The following is a 24,946-nucleotide window of genomic DNA, read 5'->3' as shown; positions in this document are numbered from 1 at the left end:
ATAATGAACCAGATGCTGAGGAACAGGTTCTAAATGCAATCTGTATCTTCTTTTAGCTCTAAGCTCTGCAGCAGTAAATGCAAACAATTTGACAGCAGAGCTTGATATTGACCTTGAACCAATGCAGAGGTTTTTCTATCTATAGTCCCACAAGTAACTCAGAATACTAAATGAATTATTAAACAATTTCATCCTATAAACTAAAACTACAGGAAGAAAATAGCTTTACCTCAATTGCCACAAAAGCAGCCATAAGCATAATGAAATTATAAGGCAGTATTTACTTGTCTATTTAGTTTAGAATTAATATGATGCAAAACATTTAAAAAACCTTCGAACTAAATCAAAAGGTTGAGAACTAAACATCAGAAACATACAGAAATAATTTCTATTATCTGAATTTATTTTTAATTTACACTGAAAGGCTTTTGCAGAAGTTAACATTTCATAAAAGTCAGAACTAATTAGCAGAATGCAAGTTATGAATCTTCATCTTCTGTATTCTTAAATCAGTGGGTTATACAAAGATTAGACAATGCTCCCATAAACTGATAACATATTTATAAAAAAATTAGAGTAAGTTGATAAAAATGATGCTATTTTAAAAAAAACATCCAAAGAGCTCCTTATGACCTCTGGGAGTCAAGACATTCTACAGACCCTGCAAACAAGTCAAAAATCCCAGCTACCTGACTCATTCTACGTAAATACAACATCAGAGCTAGACTGTTGTCTTCCATTCAAAAGAAAAAAGCCCTCTAGACAGCATGCATGCATTATAACACTCACAGAACCACACAGCGTCATTCTACAATGGGCAAATAGATCATGCTCATTCTAGGATTATGAGCAAGAAAGTTTCCAGAACTCTCAGATTTATAGTATTACACTGAACAGAGAGCAACTGCTTCTTTTATGATATACTTTTTACTGCATAATCGGTACTAAAATTAATTATATTCTGAATATTAGAATTCAACCTGGTCCAGGCACAGCAGAACTGCTTAGAGTGGCCTTCTCACCCTAGAAGGCATTTTCTTGTCTCAGAAGTCATCCAGTAATAGTAATCGTGCCACATTTTATTTCAGACTAAGTCCTTGACAAAAAGCCTCAGTGAATTTTCTACCCCCCTCAACTGAATTTTAACTGAAAACAACCGCAAGTGTCCATCTTCCAGCACATCAAGTATTTGCCTGCTGCTTAAAGAACCTACAACTACGCCCTTGCATAACACACACAAAAAAAGCACTCTCTCTCTCCGACCTGCAAAATCACATTTTGAAAGCTTATTGCCCTATTTAACTACATCTGACTTAAATTATTATATGTACTTAAATATATTGAAACTTTTATAGGATTTAAGCAAGCCCATGATTATGATTACCATGCATACGCTGAGTAACACAGCATGTTCCTTTTTCTCCAACCTACTTCACTTTTGGAAGTGTACTCACAGCTATTTCACTATGAATCCCCCAACCAACACTCATACTCTGCAATGCAGACTGGGATAAAGTGGTAAAGGCATTATTACTCCAAAAGAGATTAATGCCAGGTCTTAGCATTTGAAAAAGAGAATTAGAATTTGTTACTCAGAAAATTAGCATCTTTGTTCTTCCAGCCAACACCTACCATATCATTAGAGAAGTAGTGAGCACCTGGTAGAGAAAACCTGCCTAGTGAAACAGACACCCACTTCAAAAGTCTATGTTTTAAAAGTCTGGCACGGTACCAATTTTTATGATGGGATAGTCTCTTGTTGAAATGCACTAGTGGGCAGAACCTGATTATGAAGTTTCTGAAGAAAGATTCTCACAGGAAAATGCTTTGACATCCACAAATCAATACAGACTGAAAATTATCATGTTACAAGGTTTTCTGGCTTCGAAATAACATCCAAAATGCTCAACCACCAGTACAGTAACAAGTCACAGTTATTCTGTACTGTTAACCCTATCACTCCCCTGCTTGTGTTGATTTTCATCAGTATGACTACACTCACTCGAGTAAAACCAACTCAGTAGAAGCTGATGTAAAAGCAGACAGCAACCATCACAGGGGAACACAAACTCTTAAGAACAGACTACACACAATCAAGAGCGTAACTGCTCTTCTAAAGATGGTCTCAACTCTTGAAAACTAACTCAGGAGAACAATGCCATATGAAGGTGCATCCAAATTTGCACACAGCACCCTATACCCTGGAAAGATGAAGACATTTTCAGAATGTGCTGTGTACAGAACAAACTGAGTATTACTATGATTCAATTCAAAGGTTGCCCAAATGGGTCAGATCAACTACACTTGACTGCTGAGCCTTACAGGAACTAAGCTGTTGTAAAATCGAGTACATTCAAATAATGCTTTTAGAGAATTTTACCTCTCAGTGACTTGGATTTAGTTTCTCAGTAGTCTGTATATCTAGAAAAAAACTGCAGTAATTAATTTTTTTCTGCCATTTTAACTAAAAACACACTCTATTAATGTTCTACCCAAAGTGGTGCAATAACATTGTGCTTCTTGTCAACATAAGAATCAGAACCAACAGTAATGCTGTAATGCTGTGATAACTTCTTCAAAACAAATCTTTAAAACAAGTTGCAAAAATATCATCACAGTTTTAATTTACTCAGTTTGATGACAGAAGAGCTATGAGCATCTCTAAGCCCTAGTCAGTACAAGGGATTATTGCAAAGGCTGAGTACAGAAAACTGCTTTCTAGAAAGTGAACAGAGTAAGAAGATCCTGGTATTTGAAATATATTCCAGCGTTCTTCCATTGCACACTAAGACAGACCCCTTCATATTGACTAGGCAGGTAATCTATGGTCTACACCTAACATGTTTCCGATTGAGATTAACTATGACTCCTTCATAAATCCACAAAAGTACTTTCATTGCAGCAGAATCCTCTTCCGCTCTGGCTAATGACATTTACAAAAGGATTTTGAGGTGTGGCTCTGAATATAATATGGGATAGCAATAATTATTTCCTACAAAGACAAGGAAGTCACGTAAATGGATTAAGTCTAATGATTTGTTGCCTTTTGGCAAATACACAGACCTAACTGCAAAGTCTGCAGTTAGGAAATGTTGATTTCAGTGTTCAGTGAGCGCTGAACATTGTAGTTTTAGTATATTATCAGACTCAAATTGGTTCAATCTGTATTTGCCACAAATCATTCCTATCCTTCACATTAAGCTGTTTAACAAACACACGCAGGCTGATGTGATTTTATGCCTGTCATAAAAAGTCTTAGCCCACCCATTACACACATCATATTTTCTGCATCCATTTTTCTCAATGTATGTTTCTACTTACAGTCTCCAGTAACTACTCAGTGCCAACATTGAAAAGGACTTTCAGAACAATCTTGAGCACTAAGTAATCAGACCTCGTGATTAATAGCACATACAAATTCATAATGCTGTATTCATCCACACCATGAGAACTACAGAATCTCAAAAAAAAAAAAAACAAAGAAAAAAGCCGGTATCAGCTAGCCTATGACAACTATGTAAATGTCAAGAAACAAACAAGAAATGCATAGCCTAGTGCTGATAATACTTTCAATATCTCATTTGAAAGTAAGGAATGAAGAGGTAAGAACTAGACAATACTGTGCTACTGTACAACTCTAGAAACCATTGAAAAGAGATACGAGAAGTTGAAATAGCTTAGCTCATTCCAAAAGCCTTTGTATATTTACAGCTGTGCATGAAGTGTGACAGAATACAGAGGGAAAGATTTCACATCACTATGAGTTATGGGTGTTTCTCCTCATGGGTGAGGAAAAGAGAACAATAAATAAAGAGCATAACAACTATCTTATTTTATATTTAGTCATTCTGGTTACAGAAAGGCAAGCAGTAGAATCTTTCTATAGAAATCAGTTGGTCTTTTCCTTCAACGCTATCCCAGGCAAACAACAACGCTGCAGAAGTGAATTAAATATTAGCAATTTCCCAGCTTTAGTGAACTCCGTTCTTAAAACATAGTATTATAGAATCATAGAATGGTTTGGGTTGGAAGGGATCTTAAAGATCATTGAGGTCCTACTGCCCCTACCATGGGCAGGGACACTTCCTACCAGACCAAGTTGCTCAAAGCCCCATCCAACCTGCCCTTGAACACTGCCAGGGAGGGGGCAGCCACAGCTTCTCTGGGCAACCTGTACCAGTGTCTCACCACCCTCATGGTGAAGAACTTCCTTACATCTAATCTAAATCTACCCTCTTGCAGTTTGAGACCATTACCCTTCAATCCTGTCACTTCACTCCCTGATCAGGAGTCCCTCCCCACCTTTCCTGTAGGCCCCCTTTAAGTACTGGAAGGCCGCTATAAGGTCTCCCCGGAGCCTTCTCTTCTCCAGGCTGAACAACCCCAACTCTCTCAGCCTGTCCTCACAGGGGAGGTGCTCCAGCCCCCTCATCATCTTCGTGGCCCTCCTCTGGACCCACTTGAGCAGGTCCATGTCTTTCTTGTGCTGGAGGCTCCAGAGCTGGACGCAGCACTGCAGGTGGGGTCTCAGCAGAGCAGAGTAGAGGGGGAGAATCACCTCCCTCAACCTGCTGGCTGCGCTTCTTTTGGTGCAGCCCAGGATGCCATTGGCTTTCTGGGCTGTAAGTGCACATTGCTGGCTCAGAGTCAGTTTTTCATTCACCAATGCCCCCAAGTCCTTCTCCCCAGGGCTGCTCTCGATCCACTCATTGCCCAGCCTGTATCTGTGCTTGGGATTGCCCCAACCCAGGTGCAGGACCTTGCACTTGGCCTTGTTGAACCTCATGAGATTTGCACAAGCCCATCTCTCCAGCCTATCCTGGTCTCCCTGGATGGCCTCCCTTTCCTCCAGCGTGTTGACCTCACCACACAGCTTGGTGTTGTCAGCAAACTTGATGAGGGTGCACTCAACCCCACTGTCCATGTTGCTTACAAAGATGATAAACAGCACCGATCCAAACACCGACCCCTGAGGAATGCCACTTGCCACTTGTCTCCACTCAGACATCGAGCTGTTGACCACAACTCTTCGAGTGCAACCATCCAGCCAATTCCACCAAGTGGTCCATCCATCAAATTCATGTCTCTCCAATCGAGAGACAAGGATGTCATGTGGGACAGCATCGAATGCTTTGCACAAGTCCATGTAGATGACATCAGTTGCTCCTCCCTTATCCATCATGAGAGCATTTGTCCATGATGCAGTTCCTCTAATATCCTACCAGATTTCAGAAATAATGTGAACTATTTCACAGTTTGGCTGATTACACAGCAGAATATAAATTTAAATTACAACTTTCACATCTCAAGCCAGTAAATATGTGGATTCAGGACATTTGGGCTCCTTCAAATGCACCTTAAGATACAATACTTCCTTCTTTTCACCTAATTATTTTCTGACACTATTCCACTATTACTTCTAACATGTTTGCTATGAGTCATGCTCTTCAAGATGCTCTTTACAGAATTTTACAAGTGGTTTCATTACGCTACGCCTTGAGTTCCCACAGTTAGCTGTACAGACTAGACGACCAAGGAATCAAATTCTTAATTTAAACTCATTTAAACTTCAAAGTACCTTAATAGTAGAGTAAAGCTTGTCCATTCTTTCTATTATCCACTACATAAAATTTTACATTGCTTTACTATTACTACTGCTGAATACATCGAGCTGTTTAAACATGAGATGATCCTTCAATCTGCATGAATTCAGAGTGAAAATCCAAGCATTCCTCTACAGATAAAATCTCTTACTAACTAGCAAATTAAGACAACACAGAAAACACACATGCAGGGACTTCAATATTCTACAGCATGTACTTAACAAGATGTTCAAACTCCCCAGCCTTTGGGTACATTACTATTACATCTACTAACTGACAGAAAACCTCCACCGAAACAAACCCTTATGTCTCCAAAGAATCTAATTATACAAATGCATGCTTAAGGGGATATACCAGCTTATTATTCGTTTTAATGTAAGGAACTGATGTGTAAGCCTTACTACTATATCTCCCTATCCCACCACAGCATGCTTCTGCTTCGGCTCAGTCAATTAACAAAAGGAGAATCATGCCAAGCTCAATGCTTATCAAGCAGTGTTTGAGGCAGTTGAAAGTGAAACTATGGCAAAATTTATACAGTGTGATGACTGACACCAACCAAGAACTAGGAATTCAGAAAACTGCTGTTACAGAAAAAAATTTATTTCTTTCAACACAATTCATAAGCTCAAGATTTAATAGTCTTACTTCAGACTTTCCAGTTTGTGGTTTGTCCACCTTGAGACACATTTAGTAAGTGTGAATACACTGGATCTGTGTGCGTCCTCCCCCTTCAGAAAGCTAAAACCAAGCAACTTCCCCTCTAAGCAGCTGGGAAGAATTACTTTGCTTTTCAATAAAATTAAAATACTATCAAAGTAGAATATTACCAAATATTCTAGCTACCCACAAATTTGTTCTATACATTTTAGAAACAACAACAAAAATCTATTTTTTTTTCCATGATTACTTGTGACATTTTGTAAGAAAATCCACTTCAAGTATTACAAAATTAGAGTCAAACCTATTTCAAGATACACATAAAACAGCTACCCAGTGAAGAAAAACTCTGTGTGAAAAACAGTGTTCATCATAAGCAATCTCCTTAGACAAGTGGAAGTTTAAGGAACTAGTTACCTGACTGTCATTTTCAAGGTATGTCTATTCGATACCATACTCAAACAGCCATGAGCCACATTGCATACAGTAGTAAGAGTTCTGTCTCCATCTACTGGTTGAAAAACATTAGGTTCAATCATTCATAAGGGCTATGACCATACAAACGGTCATACTACCGATATATTATGTCTGTGACTCTTTCAACTGAACAGCCTGTTTGATTTCATAGTATTTTTCCTTTAAGATATTAAAGAACCAAAACAGCTCAAGGCTTTCAGTGTATTGGCACTGACCCCAGCAATCCTTTTTTCGTTCCAACGGCTGCACAATTAAAGTTACATAGATATTAAGTAGAGCATTATTAAAAATAAATCACAATTTACTGATATTTGGCTTTAATATGTTACAAATCACATGTAGCTAATGCACAAGTTTGCTTAAGTGACTGACTTCCAAAAAAACCAAGATCAGGTATTAAGTGTTTTAATAAGCCTTGCCTATTGAATTTAAAGTGGTTAAACCATTCGGAACATAAAACGCACCTCTGGACAAACAGGAATCTGTTCTTGCTGTACAAAAAAAGTCTTAAAAAAAAAGTCTCACTTCAGTTGTCTAAGGTATGCTTTTCAGCAACTGTAACTGCAAAATGAACAAAGTTTTCACTATATTTGTATACAAGTAATCTATAGACAAGTGTACTTGTCTGAGTACTTAACCAATTTAGCACCCCATGCATAAGCACTCTTGATATATTATTTTAAACTCTGCACAGACTGTCATATGCTATCATACGACTTGACTTCTGTCCTTCAGGCTTTCTGGTGATCCTCAATTCTTCACTAGTATAATTACATATGGTTTTCCAGTCACCCTGTAAAGTTGTTTGATTTTGATTGTTGGTTTGTTGGCTTTTTTTTTTTTAAACCAACAGGAATTAAATAAATTTTTCTTGTTTAATTTTACATTTTACTGCATTTTTAATTGGTTCCTTTAGTAGAGGCTCATCCAAGTAATTCAGATTTCTCTAAACAATTACTCCTTCATAGTTAGCACAGGCAAAATTTCCAATACTGATGTCACAGATACAGTAATTTAAAGAGACGAATACACCATCATTGCAATAACACTTTAGATGGGTATTTTAGTCTTAATAAAATAATGAACTTAACCACCTGCATACATATACATTTATAAACTCTGAAGGCAACAGTATTATTTCTAGAAATGTTATTGTACTTCACTATTAAAAAATCTTTTCATTTATATAGGTTTAATGTTCAGCTAATAATGCACTCAAGAAGTGTTTTAGCACTGAGGTTACAAGTTTGAGTATTTTACAGCAACTCTTTTCTAACTGTATTATTTACTCAATATTAATACTTCGAAGTAGTTAGACAACCACTGAGGTTTGTATTAATAATATATTTCAGTTACTGAAATGGTGGTCCCGTTAAAAGTTTTGTTTAGATATCTTTTCTTTCTCCATTTTTACATCACAGATACTTGTATGGAAACTAAACTGAAGGATTTTGTTTTACATGTAGGTATTTAGCCTTGATCAAAGCCTTAATCCTTCAATGTATCCTTCATTAATGAACTGTGGCATCATTAAGTTTCTAATCTTATATGAAGCATTAACAAGAATGATCAGATTAACACATAAGGGGATATTTTCCAGTTGGCATACTAAGTAAAGATGACAGGGAAAACAAAACCCCAGCAATTTTGTCTGAAGGGCGTACTTGGCCACATAGCTACACACCAAGAATTTTCAAAACTCACAAAGCGATCTATTGGAAATATTTTCCTACAATTATGCTCAAGTTTGGCATTAAGTTTGGCTTCAGGAAGACAAGCTATTTTGATTACATGTAATATCCAGTTTGAGACTTTAAAGAGATACAGTTTACCGTACGCAGGACTTCACTGTTGTAAAACTGTGAGACATACAGACTAAATGCTGATACAATTATGTCCCAAATTAAGAACCATGAGATACAGAGAGCTGAGTTTGCCAAGACTTGATGGCATTTCATTTTTCAAATAAAAAGCCTCTACATGCACACAACACAGCACGAGACCATGCTAAGAATGAAACAAAACCAACCTTGCTGTTAGGCCCCGACGAGAGCTGTCTCAAAATAAATAAAAAAATGAGGTTTCAAATAAGTGACAACTAGAATCAGCTTTCATTAAGCTTTTATTTTTTTTTTTAGTAACAAAATCAATTATAACTGAAGTCAGTAAATGAACATATGCTAAACTGCTGTATTTTATTATGCAGAGAATCAACTTCAAGTCCAATACTAAGATACCTGGCAATGAACTTTCAGAACTCCCCAAAATTTACGTTAACCATTGCAATAAAACCTGCTTGAAGTATACACAAAAATATAGCTATGAACCTGACTGAAGCATTACTTAGAATAAAGCTAAAAAAGCTTAAGGCACTATAAACTAAGTACAGCAGGGGCTACAGTTTTTCAAAGTATCCTATTTTCACCTGGCCCGAACTGGTCCACAGGCACTTTGTGTAAAAAATGTTTTAGTTCTATTAAGATCACAACCTATCTGCAAAGTGATACGAAGTTACATATGAAAATATACCTACCATAAACAGCACTGAATCAATTTCATGTGTTGGTTATTAAAACTAAATGTTGGGTTTCTCCTTTGAATCATGTTGGTTAATTTAGTTATACTATTCATTTGTAATCAGTCTTTTAACTGATTACATGTAGATGTGTGAATTTGGCTGACAGCATAGAAGGAAAAGGAAAATCAGGATTTACTCACCAAGGAGGAATCCCTGTGACACCACATTCCATCCTATAAAGGAAGTGAAAGTGCTGTTCCCTTCGGTCTGATTTACAAGAAAGAAAGAAAGAGAAGGTTGTAATGTTGCTACACTATGCACTGTTATGGAAAGGAGAAAGGAGAAAGGAGTACTTGATCTGAGAGTTTACTACAGAAAATACTGAATGCACCTGCCTTTTTTCTCATCAGTAGAAAGCCACACATTGTGGTGGACAGGTGCACTACTTTCTCAATGAACTTCACTAGACAGGAAGTCTATGTATTTAACAACTATAGTTCTTAGAAAAAAAAATTAGGCTTGGGATAAGTGTGCAACAGAGGTTCATATTTATTTAATAACCTGACAATAACAAAAAAGTAACATCCATAATAAGAATGCCAGTATATTTGTTTGGTTTGGTTTGTCTGGGGTTTTTTTCCCCCCCGAGATATTTTCTTTCTACAGTTTCTTTCCTGAAGTAATGCTGTTCTGCTTATTTGCAACTGAAAAGTGTAAATTATGATTTCACAGGAGGGCAATGGGATTTTAAGAGGTGCATACAATACAACTGAAGTTAATGATGTTATTGTCAAGAGGGCCTAAATTCACTTATTTCACTAATTTCAGGGAGAAGAGCGCAGCGTAAAAGAAAAAAACAGAACACATTTATAATCTATATCTATTTCCACATGGAAGAAATGTAAAGATCTTCACATATAGGAAAATTCATAATCTACTTCTGTATTTTCTCGAGAAAACTAGAATTTAGAGATAAAGAAAAAGTCTCACTTTCCATAACAAGTGCTTACTTGTTTTGTGGACAAGATATAAAATGCCTTTAAGTGTAATTAAATTGGGAATCCCATCAGAGTTTCACTAATATACAATCTTAGCTTTCCTATCACGATGCTTTTCAAGTAATACAGAAAAGCTTTTCCACATTCCCACAAGAGCTTTTATTGGTGTGCAAGATGCTTTCAAGAAAAACAAAAAGTTAGCTCTATAAAAGTGTTTCAAAACAAGCAGCGATATTAATCTGCCCAGAATCTCTGGATCTGAGGTATTAAAAAAAATAAATAAATAAAGAGTGTCTGAATCATAAAAGGAAATCATACTTTCAACCATAGGCAGAGTTAGTTTTAGGAACCTATCATCAAGGGCTGTAATTCTGAAAACAACTCCGCCAGGTCCACTTCTCTCTCTACCTGACATTTGTTGTTCCAGCAGAGTATGTGCTTTTACGTTGTCATAAGAATATTTTAATAAAATGAGAGTAGTTTACAAGATTCAAAAGAGAATAATCTGGGAAACCTCCTTCCATGACTTCGAACAAAATACACCAGGGCTGATTTTTTTTTTTGTAATTTCAGAAGATGTAATTTAATTTTGTGAAGTGTCTGTTAATTTTTTTAAGAGCATCCTGCTATTTACAGCGCATAGCAGCAATGAGGTTGCACTTGCCAAAACCACCACAATCTGATGATTCAGCCTCTGCCAGTTTGACCACAGCAATTTAACTAGCAGTTTAGTTTACTTAATGACAGAATCTCAGATTCTTCTGACTAAAGTTTTTCAAGTTTTAGAGTCTCTCTCTGTAAAATAGTTATGTTAACACCAATATAGCTCTGACAAATATACAGAACTAAACTTACTCAAAAGGAAAGATTAAATGATGAGGAATGATAATTTATCAGTCAAACTGAAGCACTTACAATGTCTAGGCAGAAAAAGAGGAAATAAATTTTTGTGAGATACATTTCTCTGTTCCCTTTCAGAGCTCCGTAAAACAGAATATTAAAACATGTGGAAGGGGCTATAAAGCACTCCCCCTACATTTAAGCACTGCACACAGTACCACAGTCAGGAATTAGCCCATTTCACATATAATGTGGGTTTATTGTTTTAAAGAAATAATGGGTAATATAACCTTTTTCTACACTAAAAGGAGCAGAAAGAGTTATGAGGAAATAAATGAACTAAAGAGTAAACTGGAAGGGAGATGGAACACCCACTATTCAATCACTTCACTGAGATGTTGAGAAAAAAGTCAAGATGAAGGGAGGAGCACTTTTATTTACTACACAGAATGGAATATGATGTGACAGGTTCAAATAACAACTAGTCATGTCTCAACACTTACTTGACATTTGGGAAGAAAAGCAAGCTAAAAGATAAGTAGCCACCTGCTTTGTAAGTACCTTTTGTAACTACATGTGTTCTACCTACTGAACTCTATTTTGGTACAAACACATAAAAATATATTTCCTGAGCTAGAAGAAAATCCAAAATCTTTTTTTGCCACAACAAATCAAACATAACTAGAACAACTAAAAAACCTGCAAAATCAAAGTGCAGGCTCAGAATATTTCAAAGTAAGAATCTGAATTACATCTGAAAAAGTTCCATTACATACTATAAACATAAATTGTGAACCTTTCAGTAAAAAGCCACCAACTTCAAAACATTAATGAATTACACAAAGGGTCAAGCAGTGAACAAGAGATTCTAGGGAAATAAATTCCATAAACATTTGAGGAAACTCTGACAAAAGAAATTGCTTCAGGAGTTGTCATAGAAACAAGCCGCCTTCACTCAAGATAATCTCTGTTTCACTGCATCTTACCTGATAACACTTTCAAGTGACCACAATCAAGCTGAATAGATTAAACTTGATTCTATCCTGCCCCACACACTAAAAAAATTGTCAAGCAGCAGACTAAGTTTTAACATTGCAGGTGCATGTACGTATATACACACACACACAGACGTGTGAGTGTATATGGTATTTTCAATGTCGCTTTCTTCAGTATATTGAACAACACTCAAAACCAGCAACTGGTCTTTCAAATTTTTAATTGTATTTTCAAAAGAGCAGAAAACTTGTTTGTCAAAAGCAAAGCTGAGTTTATAAACAAGGAAAAACACTTTTTAAACAGAAAAAAGTAGTAAGATCCAAACGATAGGTTAAAATCCATCATATTTACTTGAATTTTAATAGTTTTAGCAATAGCATCCATACAGATACTTACAATGGGCACATAATTTGACTTATCAGGCTAAAACTAAATAAATCTTTTTTTTTTTTCAACACCGCTAATAATAATGAAAGTCTGATTCAGCTCAAAATTAACAGAATAAAATATTAGAGACTGCCACCTAGTGCCAATGTTAAGCATCACCAAAGTACAAACATTGCAACTTAAGACTATACTTTAAAATATTATTTCTTATGCAACTAGCCTAACATTTGCTTTAATCAGAACATACCTGCTAAACTATGCATCTAAAAGCACTTCACAAATAATGCAAACACAAGCAACTCAATCTAAAAAAAACAACCAAATAAACAACAGCTACCATAACATGTTTGGGGAAATCCAGAATGAAAACCCTGAAGATCTTAGTTATTCAAGCAAAAATTAAAACATCAATATAAATATTCCTTTTCTTTTAGGCTACATTTAAGGCTTACATAATCAGCTTTACTGTGAAGTAGCAACATTTATGAAGGAAATTAATTTTATCCAATTTTTGATGCCTGCGCCAGAAAGGCAAGCCAAAAAATCCTATGTATTAGCAACTTTGCCTCAGTATTGATCTGAACAAAAAAGCAAGCGGTTAAGATCTAAGATTTCCTAATATTATTCTGATTAGTTAGTCCCATCCAATTATTCTCTAAGATTCTTTGAAGGAAAGACTATACAAGGATCCTTTAGGCAAAGTTTACCACGGAAATAAGGAAAACTTTTGTTGTATTAAAAAAAAAATAAAAAAAAATCAAACTTGTTTCAGTATCAAGAGACATGAGATAAGTCATTAACTCAAGTCTAAGAAATCTTACTGTTCAAACAGATTTTAGTCAAAAGAACAAAACTATAGGGTAAGGTTACACCTCTGTCCTTTACTAACCTGAATATGCCTAAGTGGTGCTGTTATCAAACTGTTGTGTCTGAAGGAAACAACGATGACAGTTAGTGACTGGTGGTAAAGCTTAAAAGTCCCCCCACACCTTTGCTTCGGCTAGTTTAGACCAGGACTTCTATTTACAGTGGAAGAAGTCATTAGTAGTTCAAATGGCCATATGAAAGGCCATAAAATTAAGCATGCACATAAATAGAGAAACATTATTTAAGGGTATCAACACCTTTCTCTTGAATCAACTTACCGTAAGCCATAGCAAGGCAAAGTGATGAACCGGAACATTGCCAGAAAAACTCTCAAAGGAAGCAGGGTGAATACATACAGAAAAGCATCCAGGCACAAAAAGATTCCAAAAAACATCAACTAAATTATAAAAATAAAACAGAAGTATGTTAGTAGTTTATAAAGAATTATATTATTTCATGAAAAAAACATTTACATAAGACTAATTAAGCAAATAAGCACAATACTCTCACTTGTTCAATCAGCTGAACTGTATGAAAAATAACATGCTATGCACTTGGAAGACCATTCAGCAAAAATTCTGCACCACAAAGTCCAGCAGCAAATGCTTTTGCAGACTTCCACGGCTCACCAAGCTCAGACTTTATTGAACAGATGAATTGCACTTGGAAATAACCGTAGCCTATTTTACAATGGTGATTTTCCTCTAAGATTACAAAACTTAATGATTCTAACCTTAGAAAAAAAAATTTAGAGCTGTGTGTACATATGCACAGCCATTTTCTGCCTATCTCCTTTCTAATACGCTTTTTTTTTTCCAAAAAAAAATATATTTTTTTTTTTTTTACCATGTTAATTTTCTATTGAACAGCTAATTACAGCTGTGGTAGTTCTCATACAAAGACTAATGTAAAATACAAAGAGGTAAACTTCCAGTTGCCCTCAGTTTAAATGCTTTATGCTTAATTTACAGAAACAGCTAAAGCCATTTCATTATAGCCACAAGCCAAGCAACTCTATGATAACTAAACTAGACCTAAACTCTGCAATCAGAAAGCTCTAATATACCTAACTCTCCCCACACATGACATTCCTTCTTTATCTGCTCTTTAAATGCATCTAAGATTTACCTGAATGGGGCACTAGCCATATGCTTTTATGCTTCTGTCAGACCAGAAGCTAGTGGGTTTTCCTGCCAGGAGAATCAGGTAAAAAGGCAAGCTTAACTGGCTACACAATTAAGACCAGCAACATCTCTGCAGGCCTAGATATCCGTGGCAGATATGCATTTACATGTGAAGGCTGTATGTATTGCTGATGGGAAAGGAAGACACTGGTTGGGGTGGGGTGTAAACCAAAGCATGTCCCACAATCACTCGGCCTTTCAAAACACCTTCTTTGTCAGCTTTCACAACAGCCAGCTCAATCATCAATGAGCCAACATCATCAATACAAACCTTTCACTCACTCTTTACTCCTCACACACCCTTGCAACTTTGAAAGCAACCCTACAGAGTACACTCCAGTACAGCTATCTGCAAGCCACAGAAGATGACTAACGCAGACATAAGAGCACTGCTGTCATCTCTGAGCTGTTGCTTTCCCTTGTAACACTATTTCTATCAATTGTGCAGTCTGTACTTCAACACCATCACAACACTAAGGTCTCCTCCCTGATATTCACTCATTCACCTCAGTATCATTTCAGCAGAGTTACCATTCAAAATTATCAGTAGTGCTTACAAATAGTGGATGAACTGATGCATTGCATTTTAGCATGCCATTAAGTTACCTACTTCTTTGTTAACTTTTAAACCAGGTGCTGAATATCCAAGGACCGAGGATGACTGGAACTAAACAGCTAAACACGTATCTTCCTTTTTTTTTTTTTTTTTTTAAAAAAACAACCCACCTTAACCCCAGCAAAACAGAACAATAGCCTGTCATTTTGCCCCTGTATTATTTGAGGGCACCTTTATGATCTAGAAAACAACTCTGCATTTTTTTTGCTTTAGACAGACTTTTTCTCTGCCTGAGTGTAATCACTGTTTTTCATATTCTATAAGCGCCTGTCAACATTTGCAATTATTGTTTAATGTCCTCATTTTCCTAGTTTTTTTACTACATTGTACTTGCATACTTACATGCACCTGTTGAAATACAATTAGCACAACCGTCCACTCATTTCTGTAAACATTATTTTTTGCTGCTACATTCCAGACACTGAGGAGCTAACAGGAAAGCTTACAGACCTTTTCCATCATCATAACTATATTTTAGTAAAAGAACATAACGTTTAATTTTGAGATCAATTGACAAGTGTTCCCTTAAGACAGAAGGAAGAGGGACCATCCCTTTTCACTTAGTATAAACAACCTACAATGAAGAGCTTCCACTGAAACTGCACAAAAAAGCTTGAGTAGAAGTAGCATTTACATTACAAATTACACAGCTTCTCTAAATAAAAAAGGGGTATTCAAAACAACAACAAAACATACTATCCTTTTAACATCACACCCTGCTCTAAAATTATGCACATGTAATGAGTGCATGTTAAAGAATATCTCCTGAGATTAGGCTTTGATAAATTTACTCCAGTTTATTCTCACCCTACCCAATTATGATTTGCATTCTTAGTCTGTAACTACACTGTTAGGTAGTAAACAATACAAGCCATTAAGAAAATTCTTCTCTTCCTTTCCTAGTGTCTCACACGCTTGGTTTCAATTAAGCAGACTTTCAAATCACACAGTCAAGTGATTTCTGGAATAGGTGATGATCTATACACTATTTAGTTTGCTTTCTAGGTGCTCATCATCATACTCTTTCAATATTTTTAACAAGTACGCTTTGATTTGATATAGCTAGTATATATACTAACCCGCACTAAACACATTCAAAGAACTAACATTTATTTCATAATCTCTCTGTAAAAAGATAACACTTTTTAAATCTACCTGCTTATTATTGAGTTTCATATTATTCTTCATTATTCTTTCATATTTGAAGTACAGACTGAAGTTTGATTTACCATACAAAACCCATCAGTTTCACCACTTACAGCATCAACCTTATTTATAAAGGACTGTTGTCCTTCACTTGTTCTAATACACCGAAAGTTTTATTGGAAATCTATGGCAATGATCCTTCAGAATAATTTCTGTGGCTTGGAGACAGCATAGCCTACATAATTACAATGGAGACGATGTAGAACTGCTATATTGTTCAACTGAGACTCTACCATGACTGGAATATTCTAACGTCAACTGGAATGGGTAAACAGTGAGGATGTGAAGATATCATCCCTGGAGATGTTCAAAGACCAACTGGATCTGGTCCTGAGTAACCTGTTGCAGGTCATGCAGCTTTAAGCAAGGGCTTGGACTACAGTATCTCCAGAGATCCATTCCAAACACATTCATTCTGTAATTTTCTGCAGTAACTGACTGGGAACTTAGTTTTGTAAAACCAGGTTTCATCATTGTCCAAGGTCGCATTTAATGATACTGAAGGGGGAACCTGAGTGCTGCTGACAAAGGGAATCCTACTCTCCCTCCCTCTTCCACTGCTCTTTCATCTTCCTACCCCAAGCTATCAGCTCCTCTTCCACCCTTGTGTAGGCTCTGGACTCTCAAGAATATTTTCTGAGCAATCCAGCTCACTATCCTAGCAAAGAACAGAGCAAGAAAATGGAAGCATCCACTGCCAAACTCAGAACAGTCCAACAAGCACCACAGCTCATGCGAAACAGGCAGAATGCATAAAGCGGGAGACTGAAGTGGGAGGAACTGTGAAACAAGGCTCTTCCTTCAATATAAGTTCGTGTTAAATTGATTTATCCCCACCATGTACTTTCACCCCTTAGAGGTTTTGAGAATTTTAGCAAAATTACTTTTAATGTTATCATTACACTGCAGCCTTGCCAAAACTTATTACCAATGTTGCCTTACTTGTCACCCTTGACCATGTTCCCACTGCCTCCCAAATCGTAACAGTTAAGCCAGAATAAAACTCTCTTCTACATTCCAGCACTGGAATTGGCTCATTGCATGGCCAGAATTATATCTAAGCTGACATAAAGAAGGTGGCAGGAATGCCTCAGGAAGGGCCATAGCACTGGGCTAGAGAAGGAAGATGTGCTAAACAGTGGCAAGCAGCAAAATAGGTTATGAAAACTGAGTCAAAAACATTAGACAAACTCATCCATCAGTGTATTTTTTAAGGACTGAAATCTTCCCACACTCAAAACATTTCAGACTGGAAAAATCTTTAACACAACTTTTTTTTTAAAAAAAAAATACAAAATTACACCTTGCTGTAAAAAGTTCTCTTTCACTTGACTATTACTTTTAGGAATCAGTGACACCTTTCTATTTTAATTAATTTGTCATGATCTGGACTTGAGAGTTAGTCACGTTCATCGCTGCTAATAACGTGAGCTGGCACTAGCAACAACCAAACATAGGCAAAAAACCTGAAACACAAATGTTTAACTTACTAACACTGAAAATTAACCATTACATAAATCTTTTTAGTAGCAAAAGTGTTTGAAAAATATTTTTTTTCCAATAATTTAATGCAACAGATTTCATCTCTAAATTAGAACAAATCTTAAAGTATACTTCACCTTTTCCAGTTCTTTTGGTATCCGCATGCATGTGTACACTCTCTCTCTCCGCTCTGTGTATTTTGCTTCATTGTGTTCAAGGAAGTAACCTCTTGTTAACTCAGCACTGATGAATCTCAGCAATGAAAGATCTACATTCAGGAACACACAAGCAGAAGATACTTCAGGCATGACCTCCAAGGAGTGAGGAAACTGCTATGCTTTTGTCACTTGCTACAAGTCTCATTTCCATCACATTAACAGAGAGGGATTCTGCTGATTGTAACCAGAATGTCAAATAACTTGGTATGGAAGGAGCCATATGTGAAGCAAGTCCTGTGCTCTCCCATTCCCTTGTTGCCTCCCAACAAACAAAACAAGCTACTTTTCCCAGCCAATTATTTTCATCAGACATGCTGCTTCTCCAAAACATTACTCAAAGCACCTACATTGAATGCAATATGCTGAGTGGATCTAATCTGTAATGTACTGACAGTCCTCCTAAATTTACTAAGCTCTATTTTAGCCTTCTTAAAAGGTATTTTCTCTCTCAGCAACACTAGCAACTTGTTCTTTATTTTAAAGAACAACTTTCTGTAGGTTCAAAACTTTCATGGATACATGATCCCATATGATTCACTGCACAAACAGTACAAGCAAGCTTGTTTGATTTGATTTGATGATCAGACCGAAGTCTTCCAAGATCAAAAAGCCATCAAGCATGTACAGGTCTTGTGCATTTTAATGGCTGTAAGTAAGTAAGCCAAAAGCTGACTGACCTATGTTTAGTCAACTCATATGGCTTCTAAAAAAGACTTTGTGCAGAGTAGTCTTGCAAAAGGAAATACAATTTGAAATTATGAGTATGAAAATTCAAGCTGTCAGCACAAGGAGGTTGAGCTTAAGCTTTGACACTTACTGACAAGGTCTGACATTATCACCGCCTGGTAACACTTCAGAAGTGACAGAACACTACAATAAAGTTCAACATTTCTGGTTATTAATGGCATTTAAAAACAGAAACTCTCAGTGTTCATGCAACATCCAAAACATGGAAGTCTATTTAGAGAGATAGGTGAAAAACTACACAGCATTTACCACGATGCAAGAACATGCTCACGAATAGTAAATTCAGATTTTAGCCAAAGTCTTAGTGACTAGTTGCGGGGGCAGGGTGGACCCTGCATGGTACAATGCTCCACAATTTTCGGGGGAGGAAGAGGCTGCCCAACACACCCTTAGTAAAACTGCCTAGGTAACAGCTAAGAGAGGAATGCGAGTGTAGATGCTACGTGTTAAGAGTTCACCCAAAACTGTCGAAGATACTGGCTTCTCAATATTCATCACATAGATGATGAAGACCATTAGCTGGAAGAGTAGCCAGAAAATTACTGTGAGTTTTAAAGCAAAGAAGTAAGTACAGAAACAGAAGTACAGAAGAAGCAGAAGACGCAGGGTGTGCATGTAACCTACACTGCCTTGGGTGGGGGGCATATGTACTGAGTGTGATTAGAACCTGTGGGGGTTACAAATGGGCATTTCAAAGTTTGTTGTGGTGTATTATGTCTAGTACTGTGATTTAGCATGTTGCTAATACTGATCACAGCTACATAAATCACTGACCGCTGGTTAATTATGTATTGTTAATAAATCATTTAAATAATTATTGCCTTTAAACTACGTGAACTGAACAGTTTCTCCCTGTATGAGCTTGTTTGGACAATGATTTTGATGATTTAGATATTACTGATCCACTTCTACCAAGTAGGCCAAAGCCACTGTAAGCCTTAAAGGTATTTATTTCAAAACAAAAACAACATGTAGTTTAATGAGTAGTAAAAAACTAATATTGACATGAAAAGTTTCAATCAAAGTTCATTCCAGCAAAGTAAAGCAGAAGTTCATACTACTAAATAATTTTTCAGATCTCTTGCAAACTTGGAGTCTTCCTTTGTAACACTGTCACTTCTAACTTTTTGTTTTTCCCAATTCTTTCTTGTTTAAAAAGTTAAAAGTAAAAAGAGAAACCCTTTGGTATAAACATACAAATTAACTACGCTGTTAACTGCCCAGGTGTATCTTCTTCCACCTCAGATAACCAACCTTCTCTAACTTAAAGATAATGCATCTCAAACAACTGAAGTTTCCTCTTAAGTAAATATATGCATAAGGACAACCACCATGGAGTAACTTACAGGTCCCTTATGGTTACCTTCCAACTTCAGATCTTCTTTGAGTCTCACTAAAGAGCTATTTGTTCCCACTCCTTCCTATCTCACACAAACTGGTTCACTGGCCTGTTGTTGAAAAACAAATTATTTTAAGTTTCCTCCACCTGGCTAGACTTTCATGCCCTAGATATTAAGAGATAGTTACTCCTCATGTCAGGTTGATCAATACCCAAGCTCCAGTGACAGGGGCTGCACTAAAGCACACAGTCACTCAGCTGCTTCCCTTCTGAGCACTTACTGCCACCCAGCATCAGCCCTAACTCTGTGCCAGCTGTGAAACAGATCAGCAGCTGATCCTGTAGAAAAAACACAGTAAGCACGAGATGCCAAGGCATGACACAGTAATAAATCATTTGAAAAATGGCTTAATTCTGCTATCAAAGCATCTTTTTATTTTAAAAATAAGTAAACACTCTAATTCCTACTTCAAATTCCTTCCCTACTTCAAATATCCCTCCTCTGCAGTCAGAAAGTTTTAGACCACAGCCTAAGCTTAAACTGTTAAGCTAGCATAGTCTTAATACTGAAAGTATTCTCCCTACCTCAGGACAGAAAAGCACAGGCATCTTCAAAACATAAAAGGCCACCAATTCCTTCACGGTAAAAAGATAATGATTTACCCAAGTTATACTTAATGCATAGCGACACAAAGGATAACCATTAACCAGAAATGGAGAGGAAAATCTGTGCAAATGCACTGCACCACAGTAAGTTTCTATTGTTATATAATCATAATTTCAGTCCTAAATGCAACAATTCACTCTCATCAATCCTAAATACACACTTCTTCCATAAACACTCAAATAAATCAATCAAGACTAAACCAGCACAATATTAAAATAAAAATTCCCTTTTTCTCTATAAAACTTCTCTGTACAGTACTGGTCCTGCTTTACCATCATGAAAAACCCCTACTTCTCTCTATTATTTAACATATTGCTACCAATAGATGAGTTAGAATTTTTAGTTGCTCTATCAAGAAGAGCGTTCTAACATTTTCTTGTCCTGAAGAGTCAGAGAGCACCAACAATTTTTAACTACTTTTTAAAATTTAAAATCAATTGCTGAAACAGGAATTTTCCCACAAACACACAAATAGAACTGTTTCCTTACGTTTTATAAAGTTATTTGTTCAGCTGTCTTTCAGGAACATCAGTATGTATCTTGACCATTCTTTTGTTCACCACAAAGCAACCTGTAATACTACAATCAAGCCAATTCCTTACAACTACAGAAATTACATTAGTTTCATCAACACCAGAGAACTGCAGTCAATGATGCCGCATGTCCTATGACATAACACGTCAGAAACGGACACAGCACCTGTCAAACTTAGAAGGAAAGTATTCAACTGTTGGTGGATTAATTTTTTTTTTTTTTTTTTTTGAGAAGACCAGCAGTATCACACTCAAGTCAACACTGAGGCAGAAAGCCTGGAAATTTGAATACCACTTTGAGCACTTCCCAGATTTTCAGCAAGCCACTCAATTAAGACTATGGTATTAATACAGTTATTTATAACCTTACCACCACTAAATCAACTCTGCCACTCTAAGTGACAATCTTTACAAAAAAGGCACGGCTATTTTCAAAAATTACTCCATAGATACCTGAAATAACTAGTTCGAGTATAAATGTAAACATAGCTGCAGACTTATAGCAGAGGCCATGCCGTTTTCCCTTATTTTTCCCTATAAAATCCTGTTAGTAAACTACACTTAGTTTAAAAGACTTCTAATAATCTGCATGCAACTTCAAGGCTCCAAGAGCACCGTTATTTTCAGTAGTGGAGGCAAAGACCACCGCACTCCTCGCTGCGTGTACGTAACAAGAACCGCGGAGACGAGGCATTCCTCGCCCTGCCGCAGAAAGCCGAGCGAGCCGGCAGCCGCCCCGGCCCGGCGGGGGGCTCAGCAGCCGCAGGGCGCAGCCCCGAGCCGCCCGGCTCCTGACAGAAACCCCCCTGCGACGCGCTCGCTGGGGTCGCTCCTCGGCAGGTGCCGAGCCCAACCACCTGGGGTTCAACCAGCCCCCTCAACGGCAGCGTCCGGCGCCGCGGGGGGCGATGCCCGTGTCGTTCAAAGCCCCCAGGCGACGACCAGACAACGCGCTGCCTGACAGCGCGCAGGGACTCCACCGCCCCCGCTCCCCTGCCTGACCACGGCCGTGGGGAGCCCAGGGACGCCACCCGCCACGCCGAGGGGCTCTGTCTCACCGCCACGGGCGAGTCCGCGGACTAAACCTAAGGGCACGGGGAGAGGAGGCACCGCAGCCGGCGGGGAACCTCCCCGCCCGCCCCCGCTACCGGCGCGGCTGAACGACGCCGCTCCTTCAGGCCCGCCAGGTCCCGGCGCACTTTTTGAAGTCGCTCGCCGAAGTTTGCACAGGCGGGCGGCCGCGGCGCCCTCAGCCCCGCCTCGGGCACCCACCCCGGCCCCGGCCCTACGGGCGGGCCGGCGCTGCGAGGAGCCAGCGCTGGCGGCGCGCCCCGGAGGCGCCGCCCGCCTCGAGCAACACCGCCACAGCCACACTGGTCTCCCGTGGGGGGCCGACCCAGCCCGGGGGCCCTCGCTGCCCTCCACCCGCCCCGGCCTGCGGGAGAAGGCCTCTCGCCCCGCCGCCGCCCCTCACCCGAGAGGCTCCGCTTCTTCTTCCTGCCCCGGTCGCTTTCGTAGAAGCCCAGCGTCTCCGTTCGCTGCTGCGGAGACGGCTGCCCCGGGCCGGCGGCAGGCGGCCGCGGCTCGCTGCTACCCCAGAGAGTTTTCGGCTCCCCCCGGCCGCTGTCCTGCTGCTCCGGGGTACCGCCGCGCCGTCCGTCCCCGCCGCTGCCCGGCGCGGCGGCGGAGGCAGCGGCGTCGGCAACGCCGGCCATGTTCGCCGCCAGCAGCGCCGCCCGCTCCGCGCCCGCCGCCCCCGAGCCGCGCGCTGCGCCGCGCCCCTGCCGGTGACTCATCACCGCGCGACAGCGGCGCGGGCCTGCCGCCGCGCCAGTGCCCGGCGCGGGGGGCGGGGGCGAAGCCGAAGCCGGCGCGGCGCCATCTTGCCCCGGCCGTTAACCGTTTGGGTGCCGGGAGCGCCGCGCTCGGTCCCGCCGCCTCTCAGCGCCTTCCGCTGCCGGGCTTACTCTGGTCTTATAGACACTGCTGGGCACAGATCAAGGCGTTTGTGTCTGGGCAGGGATCTGGCGGGGCCGCTGCCGTTGTTGTACGAAAACGTGCGTCGTGGTCAGGGTTTTACCTGCCACGCAGGCTGGGGGACAGTAGTTCAAAACAGTTGTAAATAGCATGATTAATCGACCCTGGGCCATGCAAATAAAGACCTTGTTCGAAAACAGAAAGCGAGAGGTGAATTATTAACCCTAAAACCAACAGGGTTGCCATGAACCGCATCACGCGTGTTGGGCCAGGCCAGGCACTTGACGGCATGGGCTCGCGCTCCCCAGGTCTGTGTAGCCCTTCCTGCAAGAGGCCTCTGGAAGGTGTCTCTGCTGCCGAGCCCCTCTGTGCGAAGGACGGGTGCTATGGTAGCCGCCTGGCTACCACCGAGCTTGCAGTGCCCCATTGGGCACAGGAGGGCACACGCCGGTGCTTGAGGAGCCCACAAATGTCAAGTCCCTGCCAGCCTAGAACCAGGCTCTGAAACCTTGTGGTTCATGACGTGCTGAGGCTGGAAGTCCTATTAGTTACTGGCAGCATGATACTGGCTTGTTGGAGGCCATACTAATGAAAAATAATTGTTCCTGTCTCAAAGTGCTTATAATTTATACAAGAGTAAACAATATAGGAAGCGGGGAGCTCAAGGTAGCAGCGAAGCACTTGTTTGCAGGGGGAATTCACATGGGCATGAGGACAAAATATCTGGCCTGAATTTCAAGTACAAGATCTCCTTCACATTCAGTTCTCATGTTCTTATCAGGCATTCAGAGACCCGATTCAGTCAGCTTAATATTTAGCCACTCGTCCTACGAAAACAAAGAGTGCTTTATTCTTTCTTTAGAAGGCCGTAGTAGTCTTCCTCTATAACTCTAAGTTAATTGTACAGTTATGTCAAAGAGCATTTCAGGCTTTGGGCAGACTAGAGGTGCCAATTTCCATTGCTATTAGTGGTTCTAAATGCCTAAAACCTGGTAGGATTAATCCAACTCTTATTATGTTCAGGCAGTGGAGCACTTTTTATAGGCATTTATAATGTGTAATAAGAGTATTAACAGGGAGTTAACAGTGATAGTTACTACAAGTTCTCAGTTCGCTCTTTCTTCTCAGATCTTTTCTTTGCAAATATAAAAGGCATTTGGAAAGACAAGATGCAGAACAAGGAACTCCAAAATTACCTGAAAAATTCTCTCAGCTGGAGTCCATGCAGTGCATGCAAAGTTATGTGACACCCTGAGAGATATTCTGCTTCTGTCCTTCCGACTGTGTATAAGAGCTATATCCACCCATAAAATGCATTGCATGAGATTTAAGGACAAGAAATTGTCACAACCTTGTTATCAGTCTTACCTAAAAGAAGGTGTTTACTGCATCAAGCATCATCTAACAACCAGCTGTGTTCTTCTTCCTTCAGGCCAACTGAGAAGCTATCTGATGAATTGCCAGCACCACTTGTGACAGCACATACATTTTCTATTCAGGGGTTGACCCAAGATAACCTTGCTTAGTTTACAAGATCGTCCAGTTTTCCCGCTTGAAGTAGTTCAGCTGAAGGTGCAATAATAGTGTGACTGCAATACTATTCAACTAGGAATTTGCTCATGTTTTTGACA

The 24,946-nt window shown here is 39.2% G+C and overlaps 1 protein-coding gene across 5 annotated transcripts in view; it reads right to left on the bottom strand.

Annotated features, from left to right (window-relative positions):
• TAPT1 (transmembrane anterior posterior transformation 1) overlaps window positions 1-23,134 on the bottom strand; it is a 51,027-nt gene extending 27,893 nt beyond the window's left edge. Inside the window, exons 1-4 of one of the 5 annotated variants that reach the window (XM_086464104.1) lie at window positions 22,813-23,134; window positions 17,972-18,102; window positions 13,625-13,743; window positions 8,770-8,793 (exon numbers count right to left, since the gene is read on the bottom strand). In XM_086464104.1, coding sequence (XP_086320230.1) covers window positions 8,770-8,793; window positions 13,625-13,743; window positions 17,972-18,102; window positions 22,813-23,134 — 596 coding nt within the window. Of the gene's footprint in view, window positions 1-8,769; window positions 8,794-9,458; window positions 9,526-13,624; window positions 13,744-17,971; window positions 18,103-18,869; window positions 18,883-22,396; window positions 22,410-22,812 lie in introns of those variants that run through there. The other 4 variants (XM_086464109.1, XM_086464108.1, XM_086464105.1 and 1 more) reach the window with 4 other exon arrangements.
• Window positions 23,135-24,946: the final 1,812 nt, after the last annotated feature.

Source organism: Leptosomus discolor, chromosome 4, assembly GCF_034619465.1.
Source record: "Leptosomus discolor isolate bLepDis1 chromosome 4, bLepDis1.hap2, whole genome shotgun sequence".
Classification (NCBI taxonomy): domain Eukaryota; kingdom Metazoa; phylum Chordata; class Aves; order Leptosomiformes; family Leptosomidae; genus Leptosomus; species Leptosomus discolor.
This window is presented reverse-complemented; position numbering and strand designations above follow the sequence as displayed.